The following is a 20,377-nucleotide window of genomic DNA, read 5'->3' as shown; positions in this document are numbered from 1 at the left end:
GTTTTTATTCTAGTTTGTCCATTTCTGATCTTTGTGATTGTTGATATTGCCCACAAGACTACAACACACCAGACCAACAGACCAAACCAGCAGGAACTGAGTGAACATCAACATGGGGGTAGTTCTTCCTAAAATCTTCCCTATTCGTTTGTTATAAAGCTTTCTCTTAATTAACAGTGTTGCTCTGATGTTTATGCCATGTATTGGAGCCGAAACAGGACAAGTAAACGATAGCGGTGAGTGGAATATTGATAAAGTAAGGAAGGTGGACCTCTCTCTGCGAACTATTTTGCGACTGCGAGCTGACTCCTACAACACCGCCTTGTTTACAGTGAGCGGCGGCCGTCTGCAGGAGGGAGGCGGACAGCGGCACCACAGGACTCCAGCACCCCGGGGCCACACAGGGGAACATGTTGTAAGTGGCGCCGAGGAGTGAAGCCAGAGAGTAAGGTGGAGTGTTGAAGCACCGCATATAGGCGTGGAGTCAGTCAGCCGCGGCATAGTTACACAGAGGAGCCAGGCGTGGGTGTAGCCAAAACTGCAGTCACCTCACTTGTCATTTGTCTGTGGTTGATGTTGACATGCCAGCCCTCACAAATAGCCTTTTCTGTCGTGTTACTTGCTTCTTAAAGCCCTGAGGAGCTGTCCTAAAGTTTGTGTGCTTGTTGCAATGTTTCACTCCAGCCTAGGGAGCATCTGCAGGGAGAATGAGGAGCTGTGTGTGTGTGCCTCCTGTTATATGTGGGAGCATGTCAGCTCCCATGTAAAAAAAAACTTCTATTGCTTTTAACTTTGTCTTTAAGAACATACACCCTAGCTTTAATGTCTAGGTAGATCAGGAACATTATAACATTTTTATTGTGTGTACACATTTTTTTTCATAGTTTCTTATATAATTTTACTATTTATTGCAGAAAGCTGCAATATGGCTGCAAAACGGAAGCTTCCAGTTAAAAGGAGAATTGAAAACCTTGATGATATGGCCAGTAGAATTTTTGAGAGCATCAAAGATGTTACTAGTAAACCAAAGAGAAGAAGAAAGGAAAACAGCGAACATAGTTTTGAAAACCAAGATAGTATTAATTCACAGTTTATGTTTTATGATAATCATATGTGTGATGCATCCCAGCAGAAATATGCCAGGAGGCAGTCTGAGACAGACCAAAGTAAAAAAAACTTTTCATTTGGTGTCTCAAGCAATGAAAAAAACTTAAGAAGCAGGGTCAAGAAATCATATTCATTGAATAAAACTGAATCAGAGTCCAAGCAAATAAAATCAAAGAGAAGTTTTGTATTCAGTAATAAAACACCCATTGATATCAGTAAGTATAGTGAATGTAGCACTGCAGTGAAGAGTCACAAAGGGAGGGAAAAGAAGCAAGTGGTTTCTGAATCTATCGACACAGTGCAATCCATGACTGATGATATTCAAGTAACTAAAGTAAAAGAAAATAACCAACAAAAGCATGATACTTCACAAGCTTCTGATTCAAATGTCTTACTTAAAAATGAAGAGGAAAGCATAATCAGCATAAGTCCAAGTTTCCTACAGGAGGAAAACTTCAGTACTTCAGGGTCAGAAATATCTTATGTAGCAGTGTCTTGTGTCAGTCATTCACATAATCAAATACTGAAGCCAGCCATTACGGTCACTGGAATTCCAGCCAGCTCATCAATGACAAGCCTAAGTGCCAGTACATCAGCCATAACAGCCATATCAACTCCAATCCCAAGCTTTCCAGTGTTACACGATGGCTTTGGAGATTCAGTCAGATGGGAGGTGGACAGTTCTGGACACACAACTTTGACAAATTGGAGAGAAGATGGCACCCACACAAACATGACATCAGAACAAAAGGAAAAGCTTGATTTTGCCCTTGACTCAGCAGCTGAAAGGCATGAGCAGCAAAATGTCATGTCAGGGTCTTGCAATGAAACTGTTCATCACAATCATGATGTTGTCTCACTTAAGAAGAATGGAGATCACTCTACCAGTGCCGCTGTTCCAGTGGTGGCTGTGCCGTTCAGCTCTCAACAGCCAAGTTTTTTAAAGGTTGATACATGGGGTGAATACATATTGCAGAACTTAGAGATACTGTACAAGAAGGAAATGTACTGTGACTTCATACTCAAGTTTCATGGAGGTGAAGTTTTGAAGGTAAGTGGTAACTGATAGCAATAGTAATTTCCAAAATTCGATTATTGAAGTAGTCACATGTTCTGCTTAATATAAATTTAAAATATATCCAAGGTGAAGGCATCTGGGAGTTACTATACATACTTCACAGTGTCTTAGTCATCACAATAGGACAAGTTGATACTACAGCCCATTATGTATATGCTGCAAATCCTTTGATACTCTTGAGTAGCTGCCGACCAATGCTTGAACTTCCCTGAGTTAAGAATCTTGCTGTGAACACGGGGAGGTAGTGATTACAATGTTTTGACTTCATATCTTGCTGAGGATTTTTTTTCAAAACTGCCTGGTACTGATGATGATTTTAGGCTTTGAAACCAGCTTAGAGGAAATATTGATTGTAACTGCTACTAAACTACTAGATTTCCTAATTCTTCCTAAACACTTAATGGAACATTTTCTACAGAGCCTCTTTTGCTATTCTAGGTGCACCGAGTGATCCTTTTGACATGCACTTCTTTGCTGTCTGAAACTGATGCCATGGAGGGTAAAAGTGAACTATTGATGCCTGCAGATCTAAATTTTGCAAGTGTTGAACCAGTAATTAGGTAAGATATCCTCATTAATTACTTTCAGTCTTATCGGTCTTTAAACCCACTGGTTTGACTAAATATTAAAAAGCTTTTTGACTAACCTCTGGGGAAACCTGGGGAAAGTAAACTGGTAACCTGGATATCACATCTGGCCATTGTCCCGGGGTAATGGGCTCCTACCCATCATAGGCTCAAGGGCCATTGAGACTGAGATGAGCACAGGGTCATGTGCAGCTGTAGCGTATACTGTGAACTTCACCTACCTTTTTGTGACCAGTAGAGTCCAGCACAGTAGTGGCATCTAGGCTCGCTACAACCTAGCCTCATAACATGATGTCATCTTTAGCACTTGCAGCACATGACGGGGGCTTGTCTGTATGGTCCTGTAATGCAGATATGATCCTGTGACTGCAGATAAAATTCAACCTCTAGTACATGAGACGAGGGAAGGGAGACACAGCACGCAAGGCGGGGGAGGGAAGACATGATCACGGCACACAACTAATGAGGCAAGTGAGGAAAGACACAGCCACTGTACTCAGCATATGAGGTGACGAAGGGAAGACAGTATTACTGTAGATGAGATGAATGATGGAAGACTTGCCCACTGCACACAGCACATGAGTTGATGGCAGGAAGACATGGGCTTTGCACACATCACTGAGGGCAAGGAAGGGAAGACACAGACTTTGCAAACAACACACAAAGCATAGGATGAAAGACAAGGCCACAGCAAACAACAAACGATGAATGGGTGGAAACACAAAACGACGTCGCATGGAGCGAAGAAGAAATGACACAGCCATAGCATACAAAGCGTCGGAGGGGAGAGGAAACTTACGTTCATGCAGGAGAGAGAGGGTGTGAGGCAGCTGGCTGAGCCTGAGATGCTGTTTGGCCTGCACATCCAACCCCTAATCCAGATTATCTGAAATTTCTTTGGTTTCACTTTTGAAAACAAAACTTCATCAAATATTAATTCACAAGTAAATGTAAATAATTTATGCAGAGGACAATTAAATTTTTGCTATTGCTTGTATTACTTCTCTGTACCATATATTTGTTTCAATTATTTTACAGATCTCTTTTTCATTCCCTTATATTTCAGATTTGTTTACAGTGGCTATTTAGAAATCCAAAAGTCAGACAGTGAGATGACTTCTGTTTATGCAGCTGCAAAGAGGCTGAAGGTCCCACTCCTTACAAATGTAATGGATTGCCATTTCCCCTCTTTATTTTCACCATGCTTATTAAGGTAATATACTTGTTACTGGTCTACTATTTTTTTCTCATTGGTTTTATTAGATGAAAATGCTAAGAATGAAGTGAGGAAACAAAGATACGATCAAGGACTGTTTCACACCATTAATATTCTTTAGGCACCACTACTTCACAGTCTAACTTTCAATTTTATTCACTCACCTATATATGTATAAACTGGCAAAATAATAGTACCTGTTCCTGCCCTGGTCTAACATTAATCCAAAAACTCTTACTCTCTTTATCATCAACTCCTACACAGGTACTTGGCTCATTGTAAAGGCCCTTATTCCTTCTAGTAACCACCACCTGTGCTTTGGATCTTCTGTTTACCCTGTCAAATGCTTTCTGTACATCCATGAACCCAGCTAACCCTCTCCAAGATGCTTCGTTGCTGTTGTGTTGATGGCAGTGGTCTGATTTATGCCTTCTTTTCTCTTTCTAAACCCTCCTTGTTTATCACATCACTCTCTTGGTGGCTTCAACCAGTTTGAAAAAACGATCTTGTATCCTTCTCTTAGCATGACTGATTAACTTGCATACCTTTGTAACTACTACAGTCATCCTAACTTTGCCTTCCATAAATTGACAATTCTAATTTTTAAAAAAATTTCTGGTATAACTTTTAACCTTCCCTTTAGCTATTCTCCTCTGTATCACTGTATTTGTTGATGTGGACATGAGACAGTTAAAGCATTGCAAGAGGCTCAAGATTACACCATGAGACAGAAACACTGCTTAACCACAAAATTTTACTAATACATTACGTTCATGGACGTATGGAGTAGTTGAGATGTATCTTTTCTTAAAAATTTAATTTTAATATTAAATCAGTATTTCTTGAAAAGTTTAGATAGGAAAGTATGACAAATATTGAAGGCAAAAATAGTGTGTGTAAAGTTTGGAAAAAACTTTCTTCACAGTTGGACTAACAGTCTCTCATAAACATGATTTTCTTTTGTTTTAGCTCAGCCACACAAGGAGAGACTGATGAGCACATAAAACAAGAGGAGGAGGCGTCACCAAAGAGTAGCAGTTCCAGTAGTCTTCCGAGTAAGTTTTTTCAACAAAATATTTTCAAAGACAGTGACAAAATGTCTGCCACCAATGAAAGCAACTCAGTGACCTCTGTGATGGCAGATGAACAGGAAACAGATACAAGTAGCATTACAGGTTGGCTTGTGCCCATGTTTATGGCTAGTTTGTGATTATTATTCTTATGTTATCTAAATAGCCGTGAAGCTGCTGCGGCTTGACAATGGGGTGCGTTTTTGATGCTGGTATATATGGTAATTGTAATATTTTGTCAATTTTAAATGCATTTTTCCACTACAACTACTATTCACACCATCAACATCAAGTGATTATTGCATTTTCACAGAAGCATTTATAGTGTAGAAAACTAATGGTTGACTTCATGCATATCATAAATTTACAAAGAAAACTCACAAATTAATTTCAGTGCCTCAAATTGGTGTTTAATAAGTCAAGGGTGTTCAGAATGCAATAATGGTAGTCTGCCATGAGATGAGTCCTGTGATACCTGTGACTCCATCAAACCAAACAGTGATGCAGGACTGACAGGGAGATAAGATGTACAATATGATGGGGTTTGGTTGTGACATATAAAGATTCTTAGGCTATGATATGTTTGACTGAGGAATAACTTTAAGCCACCCTGAAGTTGACCTAAATCTTGTTTAATGAAGAGGGTGCTGGAATTCCTTTTCAATACAGTTTTACATTGTAGAATCATATCATAATTTTAGGTCTTCAAGAAGCAATTTCCCCATCGGTATATTCACACATTATTGTACTTTTCAGACAATGATAGTACGAAAAGATTAAGACTCGAGGACTGCAGTGGACAAAAAACTTCTGTGTATTATGTCTTGAAAAATTCAAGAAGACAGTCTCACTCCAACAGTCCTGTACAGTAAGTATTAACTATTCCTTTAGATTTCAAATATTGTAATGCTGGCTGATGCATATTGCCTCCTCCTCCTCCTTATTTTTTTTTCAATATGTATGTCTAAATAGTTAAATTAGGTTAAGTCTAGGGTATCTTCAAGCACATGATAGCCAGCTCCTTATGATATAAATCAACACAGAATGACCTCACTTTATAGTATAGAAAGTCTTATTAGTAAGGAGGCATATATGAATTTTCTGAGTTAAGACCTATAGTAACTGTTTGGATTTTGTCAGGTTAAGTTTAAGGTGTCTTCAAACACATGATAGCCAGATCCTTGTGGTATAAATCAACAAAGAATGACCTCACTTTGTTGCATAGAAAGTCTCATTAGTAAGGTAGTATGTATGAATTTTCTGAGTCAAGACTTGTAGTAAGTGTTTGGGGTTTTGTTAGGTAAGGTTAGGTTAAGTTTAGGGTATCTTCTAACACATGACTACCAGCACCTTATGGTATAAATCAACAAAGAACAACCTCACTTTGTTGTATAGAAAGTCTCATTAGCAAGGAAGCATATAGGAATTTTCTGAGTCAAAACCTATAGTAACTATTTGGGGTTTTGTTAGGTTAGGTTAGGTTTAGGATAGCTTCTAATACATGATTGCCAGCACCTTATGGTATAAATCAACAAAGAATGACCTCACTTTGTTGTATAGAAAGTCTCATTAGCAAGGAAGCATATAGTAATTTTCTGAGTTAAACCCTATAGTAACTGATTGGATTTTGTTAGGTTAAGTTTAAGGTATCTTCAAACACATGATAGCCAGATCCTTATGGTATAAATCAACAAAAAATGACCTCACTTTGTTGCATAGAAAGTCTCATTAGTAAGGAAGAATATATGAATTTCCTGAGTCAAGACCTATAGTAACTGTTTGGATTTTGTTAGGTTAAGTTTAGGGTATCTTCTAACACATGATTGCCAGATCCTTATGGTATAAATCAACAAAGAATGACCTCACTTTGTTGTATAGAAAGTCTCATTAGTAAGGAAGCATATATGAATTTTCTGAGTTAAGACCTATAGTAACTGATTGGATTTTGTTAGGTTAAGTTTAAGGTATCTTCAAACACATGATAGCCTGATCCTTATGGTATAAATCAACAAAGAATGACCTTACTTTGTTGCATAGAAAGTCTCATTAGTAAGGAAGCATATAGGAATTTTCTGAGTCAAAACCTATATTAACTATTTGGGGTTATGTTATGTTAGGTTTGGTTGAGTTTAGGGTATCTTCAAACATGATTGCCAGCATCTTATGGTATAAATCAACAAAGAATGACCTCACTTTGTTGTATAAAAAGTCTCATGTGTAAGGAAGCATATATGAATTTTCTGAGTAAAGACCTATTGTAACTGTTTGGAGTTTTGTTAGATTAGTTAGGTTAAGTTTAGAGCATTATCAAACACATGATTTAAATCAAACAAACCTAAATACTGTAGAAATATTAAAAACTATTACGTGCCTGTATATCCTTTGATGTGCACCAGAGCAGGATGTTTATATCATATGTAATGCTAACTATCATGCATATAACATACCACTTCATATCACTCATCTGCGCTTTTATTGCTTCACTTTCTTGTTCACAGAAGCAAAATGGCAACTGAAGAGGCCAGACCAACCAGGTTTGAACTAGAAGATGACTCGGAGAACTCGCCCTTAAAGATAGCAACTTGGGACCCTAAACGCTCTTCCATTGCACCTTCATGTTTACCAGTGGCACCACAAGTTAGCACTCCACAGTCTGTTTACCCATGTTCTTCATCAACTTTAGTGGACTGTAGTATCTCAGAAACTTGCTCTCTTACTACTGCCAGTTCATCTCACATGATCACAAATTCTGAAAATCTGAATGAGAAAAAACAGCCATTTCTTCGTTATCTCTTGACACGTGATAACAAAAATATAGAGTCCGTGGAAAGTGGGAACAAAGGCGTTGAATTAACTAGTGAGAGAAAACAGCCATTTCTACGTTATCTCCCTACACATGAAAACAAAAGTGTAGAGTCCGTGGAAAGTGGGAGGAAAGGTAAAGAAATAACTAGTGAGAGAAAACAGCCATTTCTACGTTATCTCTTGACACGTCGAAACAAAAGTGTAGAGTCAGTGGAAAGTGGGGACAAAAGTGTAAAATTAACTAATGACTTAGTTGTTCCTGATGATAATTTTAAATGTGTTAGTGAAACTGATGTTCTGGAAAATCATTGTACAAAAGAAAATGACATTAGTGAAGAAAGTAATGAACTAATGGAAAAAATTTCAAATATCTGTAAGCAGCTTGAAGAAAAGGAATCTGAAGATGAGAATGAACAATTACAAAAAACAAAGGGCATGCAGAAAGTGTGTAATAAGGAACTTTGTTTACTATCTGCTGACACTGGAGCTAATGGAGAGAGTAGTATAACAAAGAACAGCAGTACACCTACAGTGTCCACACCAGTTAAATCAATTCTCAAGAAAAAGAAAGCTGTAGTAGGCAAGCAAGTAAAGCATGTATCATTTCTACTTGATCAGAACAATGAGCTTATTAATGAAGTTGCCACATTTTCTCTCTCCAAGGAACCTTCACAGTCCTTAATTGGAGTTAAAAAAGTATCAGGAAACTTGAAATCACATCGTGGTACATGTTCTTCGGTACAGCGGACAGTTTCTAAGAAGAAAAAAGCCTTAAAGAGTTTGTCTTTAAGTGATTCTGGAGCCTTAGGATCTTCCAGCAGTCTTGTAAAAAAATCACATAGCAGGAAAAGTCCCAGCACTTATGGTCAGAGTCACAGTAAAAGTCAAGTAAACAAAGGAGATATTAATAGCCATGCAAAGATCATATCTGAAGTCTTAAAAAAGTATCCACATCTAGTTAAGGATAAAAAGAAAATTCGCCTTAAATTCCTTAAAAAGGGTAATGAGAAAGAAGCAGGGGAAGCAGACTTCAAAGTTCAGTATTTTATGTTGGGAAACAACAAGAATTCCAAGCCAAAGCCACTTCCTGAAACTTACAATACCTTGTCCATCACCAAAAATGAGACGAGTGTGCCACGAGCAGTGAAGAACCAGCCCACGTATGAGTGCCCTGAATGTAATAGTAGAACTTTCACAACTTATTTCATGCTGAAGAAGCATGTCACTTTAGAGCACAAAGACAAAAGCAGTGCAATACTTTCCCGTATTGAAAATGTTCCATATGCCTGTTACACTTGTTTTGTAGAAGAACCGTTAGAGTTTGAGGACTATCATAGTTACCAACAACACATGAAAGATGTACACAATGGAGTTGCATTACGGTCATGTAATATCTGTGGAATCAAACTTGGACAGAAACTAGAATTAGCATATCATCAGTACAAAGAACATAACAAAGTATCTAAAAGTTTTTCTTTCCCTAAGTGTGATCTCTGTAACCACATAGCGAAAAATGATTCTGCATTGCTGAAACATCGATCACAACACAAAAATGCAGAAAATTATACTTGTTCTGTGTGTGGTGTTGAATTTTGTTCCTTTGGAGCTTTGCAGGGACACATGCAAACCAAACTGTGTGGGACCAAGCCCAGCGTGAGTCACCAGTGTCCCTTCTGCCCTCTTACTTTTACACGTTCATATAACCTGAAGGCCCATTGTAAATCTAACCACAGATCCCAGAAAATATCAGAAATTAATATACTTGTATCTGGTTCAGAAAAAAAACAAACTCAAATTGCAATCCCTCAGGATACAGAATCACAATCAGAAAAGACAGAAGGGAATGATGCATTAAGAAATAAATCAAATTTGGATTCTGAAAGAAACAATACAGATACTGGAATGGAATGTGAAGCTCCAACTGGCCGGACATCATCTGAAGCAGAATCACTCTCCACTGTAGCCAGCAGTTTAGTAGCATCATTGGGACTGCCAGAAGAAACTATGGATCAATATGTGTACCTTCAAGCCAACAAAATGAGCCATCCAAACACCTTAGATGAAGAAAAGATCAAGCAAGTGGTATCACAGTCAGGAGGTCTTGCCATGCATGTTGAGATTCCTTCTGCCTCAGAATACCAAAGTCCTTCCCATTGCTATGATAAACCTTTCAGTGTTCAAACATCCATACCAAGTAATACAAGTGTTGGTACTCTTGTCCCTATGATGTCGAGCGAAGTTGTAGCAAGTCACTTTGTGTCTGGGCAAATTTTACCCACTCACATCTTGTCAAGTGGGTGCATGAGTTCATCTAGTGGGCCGGTGCATGGGGCTGCTCCCCACAGCTGGACGTATGTAACCTACCAAGTCCCCACTACAAATAAAGACCTGCCAGTTGTTCTGACAGAAACTACTTCCATAAATGCTCATGTTAATCCAGACAAGAATAGCAGTTCAGAAAATATTTGTCAGAGTAGAGCAAATGTTTCCACAACTGAGAGTGTTGGAATGAGTTCATGGGCTTCTGAAAATGTCGGTGAGGAACTTCATACACTGTCTGCAATAGACAATCAGACACACGTAAATATAAATCAGGCTCCGCCTCATTCTGTAACGCAGTGCTATGATCCATTATCCTCTCAGTATGTATGAGCACAAAGCTGGACATGTATCATCTACCAGGCTCCCATTAATGATAACATACAAGTTGATTTAACAAAATTTCTTAAATGTTCTGAAAGCCTATACTAGAGTAGCAGTGTATAAAATGGTTATCAAAAATACAGCATATATGACTGCAGTTCCTTCATATGTAAAATGTAAAATTTTACCAGTATGTTTAAGAAGTATGATGCATTAGATCTACATAATGTTAGCTGTATGTGTGTGAAACATAATTTGCTGAGTGTAGTGGACTGCCAGAAACCTGTGACCAAAGATACAGTTATGAATTGTGATTATTTCAATATGTTTGATCAGAGACTATACAACATATTTCTTATTTAATCTTCTATAATAGAATGTACCCCACAAATCTCCTACTGATAACTGTACAGTCTGATTCATGTACCATAGATCTAATTGTAAAACTTCCATCTAGTAGAATTTTCATATAGCAAATTGAAACTCAGATTCATTCTAGGTAGCTGATGGTGGTAGGGATGTACCAGAATTATCAGTGCAATTATTTGGATGGGTCAGATGTTAAGTATGGCTGTATAATTAAATTTACAGTTAATAAGGATTCTATCTTTAATACCTATTTTGAACTGATGTAAAGTATATGGGTTATGATGATGTCCAAAAAAAAGTCAGTTAAAGGGATATGAAAGCAAAGTCTTTGTAAATATATGCACTTAGACATTGTGGTCGATATTATAAGACACTCGCTTCTCACATCAAATATTTCTAAAGGACAAAAAAGGGATCAATCTGGTTCTAATGAGTGTTTCTTTAGGCTCATGCTACAGAGGGAGGGTCAAACTACCTCCAAGGTCATAAAACTATTCCTGGAAATGCCCTCAACTCATACGAAAGCCTTGTCAAATGTGTGAACTTGGGCGACAAAATGTTTTAAAATACGACCCTATGTGCTATAAGTTTAGAATTAACATCTTTAGGAACTTTGAATACATTTTTACCAGCATCACTAGCAATGTCATCATAATCAATGCTGCAATTCCTGCCTGCCCACCACCACACTCAGGGATGTACCACCTCATTTGGCCTACAGTAATTTCAGTGGGTCTTCCTGTACTCCCCTTGGCGTGAAGTTCCTCCAAGAGCCTCTAGTGCCAGACCGAGCCATGTCAAGCGCTATCTTTTTGAGTGATTATGAGAAAGATTACTTGCATGATTACTTGATTACTTGATGTTGTTTACAGGCCAAGGCCTCACAGTCCAGCGTCCCTTTTCTTGAGGTCCAGCTGGTCCGGGATGGAGTTTGAGCCTGCCCTGTTGAGGTGTGTATAGCCCCGTACTAAGGGCTCGTCTGGCAGGCTGCTTAGGAAGACATTCAGGTGTTTTTTGTAAGTCTCCACGGGGCAGTTTGTGGGGTTCTGGATCTCTTTTGGGAGGCAATTGAATATTCTTGGGCCCTGGATGCTGAAGCTGTTGGACACCTGTGTTGTGGCTCTGTGGGATCCTAGGCTGGGGAGTGTTTGTCTCCTACACTGTCGCCCAGTTCTGATGTTGTCTTGGGCATGTCTTCATTTCCCTCTGTAATTAGTATAGAGGATAGGCTGTGTAAATTTGGTGATATTTAGCAGATAAAAAAGTAAATTGGTCAGAAGATAAAAGAAATGATACATGGAGGCTAGGATATAATTACTTGCAGCAGACATGTCATTACAAATACCTGGGAATGTAGATGATCTTTTTCAGTAATTGTGAGAAAGACGAAAAGGAAAAGATTAGCTCGAGGAATCAGTGAAAGTATGTTCCCAGTAAGCAAAATATGTGGGCCCCAGGTGGCCAACATATGGGAAAAGGAGGGCAATAATATGGGTTCCCAATTGGGCAATATTAGTGGGCCCCGGATAGGCAAATATGGGCCCCACGTTTGCCCACATGGACCCCACATGGGGGATGCACCAGGGTATTTATGTGGGGCCCAAGTGGGCAGAGTGGGGCCCATGTGGTAACCATATGGGCATGCATGGGCAACATTCCTATAGGTGCACAGGTGCAAAGGCCAGACAAATGGTTCACCTGTACTAAAATGGATCACCTGAAAAAATGGGTCACCTGTAAAATGGATCACCGGTATAGTTGGTCACCTGTAAAAATCAAAACTATTACCAAGACCAAGACCAACACGGCGGTACTTGGCTCACAACAAAATAAAACAAACCCACGTGGCTGAGTGTTGTGTCCGAGGCTCAACTCTGTGCCGAGACAAAGCCCCAAAATCATTCAAACCTCAATTTCAGGGCACGTGAGAAAAGGGGCAGCAGGAGACAGTTACACGCTGATAGGCCAGTGAGAGGAGGACCTGAAGGCCGTGCACAACAAGACCAAGGGTTAGCATCGGAGTGCAGCACAGCGACAATGGTAAGCCTCCCACTGGTGTTTTATTTATTAACTTTTTTTAACAGCAAGGGAGGCAGCTCAAGGGCAATAAACAAACGGTAAAGATTCGTTTTTATCAACGTTATTGATTTCGAGATGCTGACTGCTTATTTCTGAACAAAACATGATGCTGTTTATCATGGAGATATTATTTTTCTCCGGAAATCACTAAATGATTGACTTTTCAATGCCTTTTGTGGACCTGCCACCGCAGCCTCAAAATAGCTCGCAAAGAGTTTCAACTTGGTGGACTCGTGGGAAATCGGGGTTAGGGTGGGGGAGCATATTTAAACTACTACAACCGGACTTTACATAACCTAACTAATGGGGGGCCTTCACCCCCCTCGACTACCCTCCTAACTAGGGGGTACGGACACCCCCACATGTATATGCGACTTATTTTTGCGAGGAGGTATTTCTCGAAACACCAGCTGGACTGCCGCTGCGGCCGCTGCCAGAGGAGGCTACGCTTTCGTGAATATTATCCCCTATTTTCAACAATATTAAAATAGTCCTTGAATTTGATTTAAAAAGTGTTTCCATCATTACTGAACAGTTATAGAAAAGATATATGAAGAGCTAGTGATGTTTCATAAGGTAGGTAATGAAATACTGGCATGTTGACAAAATGAAACTTAACCAAACAAATAAACAACATAAAAAAAAACACGGTGTTCCAATAAAAGAAATTAGAATGAGAGGCAATCACCTTGAATATTCTGGAGTGGGTAAATTTTATTTGTAGTTATGGATGATTACTACGTGCCTACATGGAGCAGTTGTTAGAATGCCGAGCTACAAAGCCATGGGCCTGGGTTTGAATCACGGCCCAGGCAGTTGGCAAGCAGCTTGCCCAAGTGTTTATTTTCCTGTTCTGACTGGGTTAGCTTCTTGCCTCTTTACTGTCACTAAGGGGAAAAAAAATCAAGAAATGAGTATCTGGGGAAAGTAAGCTGTGGTAACCTGGATGTCACACTGGCCCTGTCTCCTGGGTGTAATGGTTCTTCTTTACATTTACTATGGTTCTGCTCAATCAATAATCTTTTTTTATCTATATATGAAGGATTCAACTTAGTTCTTTGGTTCCTTTAAATATTTCCCAAGGACTGTAGTATAATCCTGTCCTGAAAGTATAATCTTTTATTTTCAGGGCAAAACTAACATCAAGGTGGTGAAGGACAATCAGAAGGCCATTCACCCGAGAAGTAGAAAAGCAAAGCAGATCTCAAAGAAGGTTTCTCGGTAAGTTTGCTGAAGATGACATATCCATCCAGAGATTCTTGGTCTCTGTGGAATAAAGTTACACTTAAACCTGAGCAGTCAGTTTTTAGATTTAAGTGGCGACATACTACATACCATGAGGCCTTGAGTAATAACCAGTGGAATTGATACAATCTACTACATAAACTCAAACCTCTAAATTTAATTTTATTATGTTTATGCATAAACCTACACTAGAGAATAATGGATGAAATAAAGAAGGTAACAGTGGAGGAAGTAAAAGATAGCTTTAAAATTAATTAATCAAGAGGAGATGGCCGAACCTTAGACCTAGTTAAAGATGTAGGGGATTTCATACCTATTAAACTTGCTCAACTGCATACAAAATATATATACAAAAATTATTATTATTATTATTATTGATTATCATTCTCTTCTAAGTTATTCAGTGATTATTTTCCTTCAATTACTATTAAAACTGATTACAGAGATATAAAGTTAAAAAAAAGAAAAGGAGACACCAACATGAAGCTTCAGTGTCTAGGAGATAAGCTGGCATGGTTCAAGGAGAACATGGATCAGGACCTGGATGTACTCACTCCCAGAGATGTGTTGACATTGATTCAGAAGTAAGTAACTTCTTCAAATTCTTGTAGGTAAAAACAACTTACAAGTTTACTAATCCTAGCACAGCCAAAGCAAAGATACTGCACATAAAAGTGATTGAGCATTGAAGGGACTATTTTATATGTGCTCAAAGATATCCGAAGATGCATTCTTTATCCTCTCTATAAATTTGATTTCCATTTAAAACCTTTAATTATATTTGCACTAACTACATGAGTGCCAAGTTTTGCAATTATTCATAACCTGTTTATACCTCAATAACTTCCAAAGTCCCTGATTTACTTATCTATCTTGCACCCTTTAACACATACATTTAGATACTATCAGCAATACCTATGTTCATCATTGATATAACTGCCTTTTTAACCCCCCATGCACGGTATTATCAAACCCAAAATTCCCTCAACCAGCTCTGATCAGTTTGCTGTGTTTAGCTCATCTAGTTATGGAGGTAGAATAGATAGAGATGGCATCCTGTTGAAAACCTGTTCAGAACAGTTGAAAGTATGGACATAAACATAAAAACAATTAATTTTCCATATGATGGCAAATTTTCCCACAAATTCCTCTAGGATGAGGGCACAAGAAAGCCAAGTGACCCATGAACAGCAGCTTGAGTCTTGGTTTGAGAGTGCCTCGTTGATTTATTAGCAAGAGAGCATAGCGCCTAAGGGTGTTTTCTTCATCCATTTCTTCAATTTTCTTTACCAAAAATTCCAAAGGATTGGAAATATTGTCGTATTTACACTTTGTCAGCTAGTTGAAGGTTTCAGTGGTGGTGGCATGTGTAAGATGATTGTGTGGTCACTCCTCACCTCTTCCCTAATTTTCACAAAAATATTTACCTTTCTAAATTACTCTATATCTTTAGTTATGATGCTTTTTTATATGTTGCTGCTATTTCAATAAATTATTGCCTCTTAACTGGCAGTTGTCCTCAGGCTCATCAGCCAGTATGGCAACTTCTCACCCACAAACATTATCCAAGTAGTGCAAAATATTTAATATCATTAAGCACCAGATGTTGTGTATGATGTGTAGATAAAAGTAAAAAGTCATATCTAAGATTATAGTATGACATAAGACAGGAAAGAGATGGTGACCACACAGTTATTGCCCTTGAAACCCATAAATGAAGTGGATTGAGTTTCTTTGCTGCCAAAAGCTAATGTAGATAAAACACATTGAAATTACTAAAATTATTTAATTTGCAGATACATTGATCGTAATGCAGAAGAAGTGGAACAGATCAACATAAAGCACAAAATTGGTAGTCGTCTGTCTCGTCAACACGCAAGCAGAGAGGACTGCCTAAGAATCACCCAAGAGAGAGAAATGGAACAGTTTTCAAATTCAGGGTTTGGTAAGATATGTTTTAAGTTATTATCATCATCTCTAACCACTACTAGATAGAATCATTTTTGTTTTAGGCCTTTGGGTGATTTAATTAATGTGGCAGAGGTTAAAGCTGGGGTTTGTTTAGCCACAGTTAATTTAGTTTTCCATTTTCAGAAACTGCCGACTTCTTATCGCCTGAATCCCTGAAAGTGTTTAAATCATGGATGGGTGAACTGCGATATCTACCAAATATCAAGTTGAGAAAATATACAAAGCAAGGTTTAGAGGCCATGATTTCAGGAACTCATGACCCAGAGGAGCAGCCTGACTCCCATCAGATGGAGGAAGATTGTGCCACCAGTGAGGATGAAGAGCAGTCCGGTGAAGAAGCGATGGATTAACATGTAAAAGCTTAACACTGATAAAGTGACAGTTTAATTGATGGAAAATAGAAACTGTAATTGTTATGTGATAAATAATAAATAAATGTTGAAAGTGTTAGAGTAGTTTAACCCTTAACCACATAGTGCCACTAAAGTGCATCCTTTGGTACTAGATTAGCCTTCCAGAGTAATTGCAGTAATGTTACATTGAAATTGTTTGTATGTGGGGGATGATTTTTCCAGTCTGGGAAATTTTTCCATTGGAAGTAACAATGAGAAATCATGTGATCAACTGTGTGTTAAACTAATTAGGGTGAGGTGACTATATAGATAGATAGATAGAGAGAGAGATAGAGGTGACTGTGACATGGTTGGAAATGGCAATAATACTACTGTTTAATGTGACAAACTTGAGATCAACTTAGTGTCAGTTTCACTCTCAGCTGGATTGGCAGGGGTAGCAGATTACTTGAGTCACATGCCTTACATTGTACCACTCAGTTGAGTGTGTGGATATGATGTTTATTGACCTAAATGCCATCCAAGTCTTCCGCACCTCTTCGTCCTTCCCTCTTGCAACCTGTCACTGGCTGCCATGTGTCGCATAACTTCGATATTTACATGTGTTATTAGCGCACTCAAACCTTAGGATGTATCATGGTAGGGAGGAGATGCTTGTTGGTTTCATTTGTAAGATGTAGTAATTATATGGGAGTAATGATGTGTACCAAGTGGTTGGCGCCTTAGTCACATTTGTAAGGTGTAACTGACCTCAGTTTGAGCATTCTAAACAACATAAGGGGAACAGTTAGCTGCCCCAGGGAAGGCAGTGGAAAGGTCAGAACAGGCCACACATCAACAGCGAGAAGACGTGCTTCCATCTTCTAGAGAGAGAATAACTCAGGAGGGTTATAACAGTCAGGGGTTGAACCTGAAGTGGACATGTTTTGGTATGTTACAAGTTATGTTTTTTGTTGTGATTGTGCATCTATATATTATGTACCGTAAATGTCTTTGTAATGAAAGGTAACAACTCAGAAATACAGTGAAATTTAGCAAAAGTTTACATATTTATGAGAGTTGTGTAAATTGCAGAAACGACTACCTACTTCACCAAAGCAGATGTTTGAAGAGACAAGGATCAAAGTTGGATTTCGTCAATCTAGGAGTTTTAACTATCTCAGCACCGGAGCAGCAGTACGGCGCTTACATAACCAGTGAAGTTGTAAGGGATGGCTCTGACGGGCTTGATGATGTGCTGACGAAAGTGGGAGAGTCAAGCTAGAGAGGCCACTGTGGGGACGGCCATCAGCATGCCACAGTAGTCTCCATGGCAAACCTCGGGACAGTCATCACACCAAACACCTCATTAACTCCATTGAGGTGAGTTTTACAGTATTTTGATGCATTAACAATTCCTATTACTTAAGGTATCAATGTATGCAGTGATAGGAGGGGTTCAAATGGGAAATATGGATGAAAGTTGTGGAGTGTACCAGGATGTAAGTCTGACAACTACGCCTTTATTCTGATCACACACACACACACACACACACACACACACACACACGACATCTGGAACAACATGGAGCAGGAAATTGTCAAGTCAAGAATATAAATTTAAACTTGATGGTATGAGATATAAAACTCCCTTAGTCGGATCACCGCATCAGAATTGTATCCACTTTTATCTAAACCATGCCCTTCACCCTTGCTAACTCTAGTCCTCTCATTCTTCAACACCCTTTCAAGTATTATTCTATCACTTGTATTCTATCATCTGGTTCTCACCGGGTCAGTGTTATTCACATATGCATAATTCTTGGGCAGCTTATCAATCCACCAATGCATGCTGCTTTAAACCACTGCTACTACGCAATTCGTCCTTTCCCATTCAGCTTGTTGGGAAGATGGTCCACACTGCTTCGAACCGCAAGTGAACCCGAGTCGGCGGACCAAAACCCAGGCACGCGCGTCTTTGTGCTCGTGGACGCGGCGTGGGGCGGTGGCGACGAGGCGGTGGTGGTAAGTGTTGCTTTGTGCCATTATTATTACTATTAGCTTCACTTGATCGCTTCACTTACTTCACCTTGATCACTACTACTACTACTACTGTGTTGCTAGAGACTGGAGGGCGTGTGCAGGTGTGTGTGATATTGATAATGTTGACCGTGTTGAGGGGATGAGGGTAGCTACGTGTGGTGTAGGTGTGGTGGTGATTACGGTGTTGAATGGGGCTGGGGGGAGGAGGGGGGCGTGTGGTGTGCCTGTGGTGGTGATGGTGATTACGGTGTTGTGTGGCTGGGGTGGGGTTGGGGGTGTATGAAGTGGTGGTGATGATTACGGTGTTGAATGGGGCTCAGGGGAGGGGGGGGGGGGAGCGTGTCGTGTATATGTGGCGGTGGTGTCGTGGTGTAGAGGGTGTGGTGACGTGTGGTGTGTGATAGTGATGAAGTAACTAGGATGCGTGTGTGGTGATGTAGAGGGCGTTGTGACCTGTGGTGTATGGTAGTGATGAAAAAGAGTAATTAGGAAATGCGTGGGTGGTGGTGTAGATGGTATGGTGACGTATTGTGTATGGTGGTGATGAAGAGTAACTAGGAAATGCGTGCGTGTTGATATAGATGGTATGGTGACGTGTGGTCTATGCCTGTATGGTGGTCTTGGGTAGTTAAGTGATATGGTGGTAACTATTATAGGATATGCAAGGGTAGTCGGTGGTGTGTGGGTAGTGTCAAGGACGAAGTGTGGTTGTTGCCGGTTAATTGGTCTTTGCGTCTTTTAGCTTGGGAGTTGGTTGATGTTTTAATATCCCAATGATTGTCTTAGTAGTAAATATTTGTTCTTCACGATACGGTTTATGTTGATCTACTTACCGCATTCCCTGTGCTCCAAAACTTTAATATTAAACAGCAATAGTCGAAATTAGTAGCAGCTCCATCATGGGAAGTTGTACCTAAATTGTTTTCATATAACTGTAGAACGATGCAGTTCCCAAATTTTTGTGTGCTGAAACAGGAGCAAGACTTTTAACTAGCATATCTACTTTCTCTTCTCTTGGTGACGTCATGTTTAGTGGCAGGGCCGTGCGTGTTGGTGCTTCGAAGCGGCGTGTCGACACAGCGAACTTTGTCTCGAATCAGGGCCTTGCGTAGTCTGGTGACCTGCTTGTTTTAATCCTTTGTTCTTTGTTTAATGCCTTTATTCTTCCAATATTTCCTATTCATATTAAGTGCTTCTTGTAGTCGGTGTATGCATTTTTTTCCATTGGCAACAAGCAAAGGTGATGAGTCATTTTGAGTTTCGTCAGTCGTTTTCTTAATCGCTTACGTCACGCCAGCCTTGCCTCTCGACCCACACACTACGTATGACGTTTGTATTTATTTATATATAGGGCATAACAATATAAATGAGCCATAGTTGTATCGTCAATTTATTTTCATATTAATCTACAATGTCTAGAGTGCAACCTTGCTGTATTATAACTTTACAACAATACATACAAACAATAAAGTAATAATAGTTTCCCCGCAGCTCTGTGATGAACTCTGCTCACACCCTCAAGACAAGGAGAAAGTCAATGAATCTCCAGCAATATTTGTCTACAGCCTCTTAGGTGGACAAACCAAGATCTTTCGGAGGCCCTGCAAGTAGGTACATCATCATCCTAGTGGACAGGTAGAATTGGTTCCTTAGATTCAACTAACTATTACATCTAAAATACAAGTTTTGGTATGCAAAATCATAGTCTTCAAGTTTAATGCAAATTTAGTCTTTGGTAATTTCATCTGTAAAATCAATATACCACCATTTAAATGAAAAACTTGGCACTACTTGGAGATCTGTGCAGTACTATTATTATGAAAGACCTGTTC

General features: G+C 39.3%; 3 protein-coding genes across 4 annotated transcripts in view; 2 read left to right on the top strand and 1 right to left on the bottom strand.

Moving 5' to 3' along the window:
* Positions 1-317: 317 nt before the first annotated feature.
* Positions 318-11,104, top strand: LOC127004200 (uncharacterized). Its single transcript, XM_050871714.1, has 7 exons — positions 318-415; positions 915-2,158; positions 2,624-2,745; positions 3,839-3,985; positions 4,958-5,043; positions 5,815-5,926; positions 7,557-11,104. The coding sequence occupies exons 2-7, from the start codon at positions 926-928 to the stop codon at positions 10,513-10,515; spliced, it is 4,659 nt and encodes a 1,552-aa protein (XP_050727671.1). The 5' UTR covers positions 318-415; positions 915-925; the 3' UTR covers positions 10,516-11,104.
* A 1,576-nt stretch (positions 11,105-12,680) lies between these two features.
* LOC127004202 (translation machinery-associated protein 16-like) lies at positions 12,681-16,618 on the top strand. The gene is made up of 5 exons (XM_050871724.1): positions 12,681-12,915; positions 14,084-14,175; positions 14,643-14,783; positions 15,996-16,144; positions 16,294-16,618. Exons 1-5 carry the CDS (start codon positions 12,913-12,915, stop codon positions 16,518-16,520), a joined length of 612 nt encoding a protein of 203 aa, XP_050727681.1. The 5' UTR covers positions 12,681-12,912; the 3' UTR covers positions 16,521-16,618.
* A 3,304-nt stretch (positions 16,619-19,922) lies between these two features.
* LOC127004201 (Ig-like and fibronectin type-III domain-containing protein 1) overlaps positions 19,923-20,377 on the bottom strand; it is a 289,306-nt gene continuing 288,851 nt past the window's right edge. Inside the window, exon 30 of one of the 2 annotated variants that reach the window (XM_050871717.1) lies at positions 19,923-20,169. The gene's annotated coding sequence lies outside the window, so the exon portion shown is untranslated. The remainder of the gene's footprint in view (positions 20,170-20,377) is intronic. The other variant, XM_050871715.1, reaches the window with a different exon arrangement.

The sequence above is a fragment of the Eriocheir sinensis genome, chromosome 27 (assembly GCF_024679095.1).
Source record: "Eriocheir sinensis breed Jianghai 21 chromosome 27, ASM2467909v1, whole genome shotgun sequence".
NCBI lineage: Eukaryota > Metazoa > Arthropoda > Malacostraca > Decapoda > Varunidae > Eriocheir > Eriocheir sinensis.
Note: the sequence above shows the minus strand (reverse complement) of the source record. Positions and strands in the feature narration are given on the sequence as shown.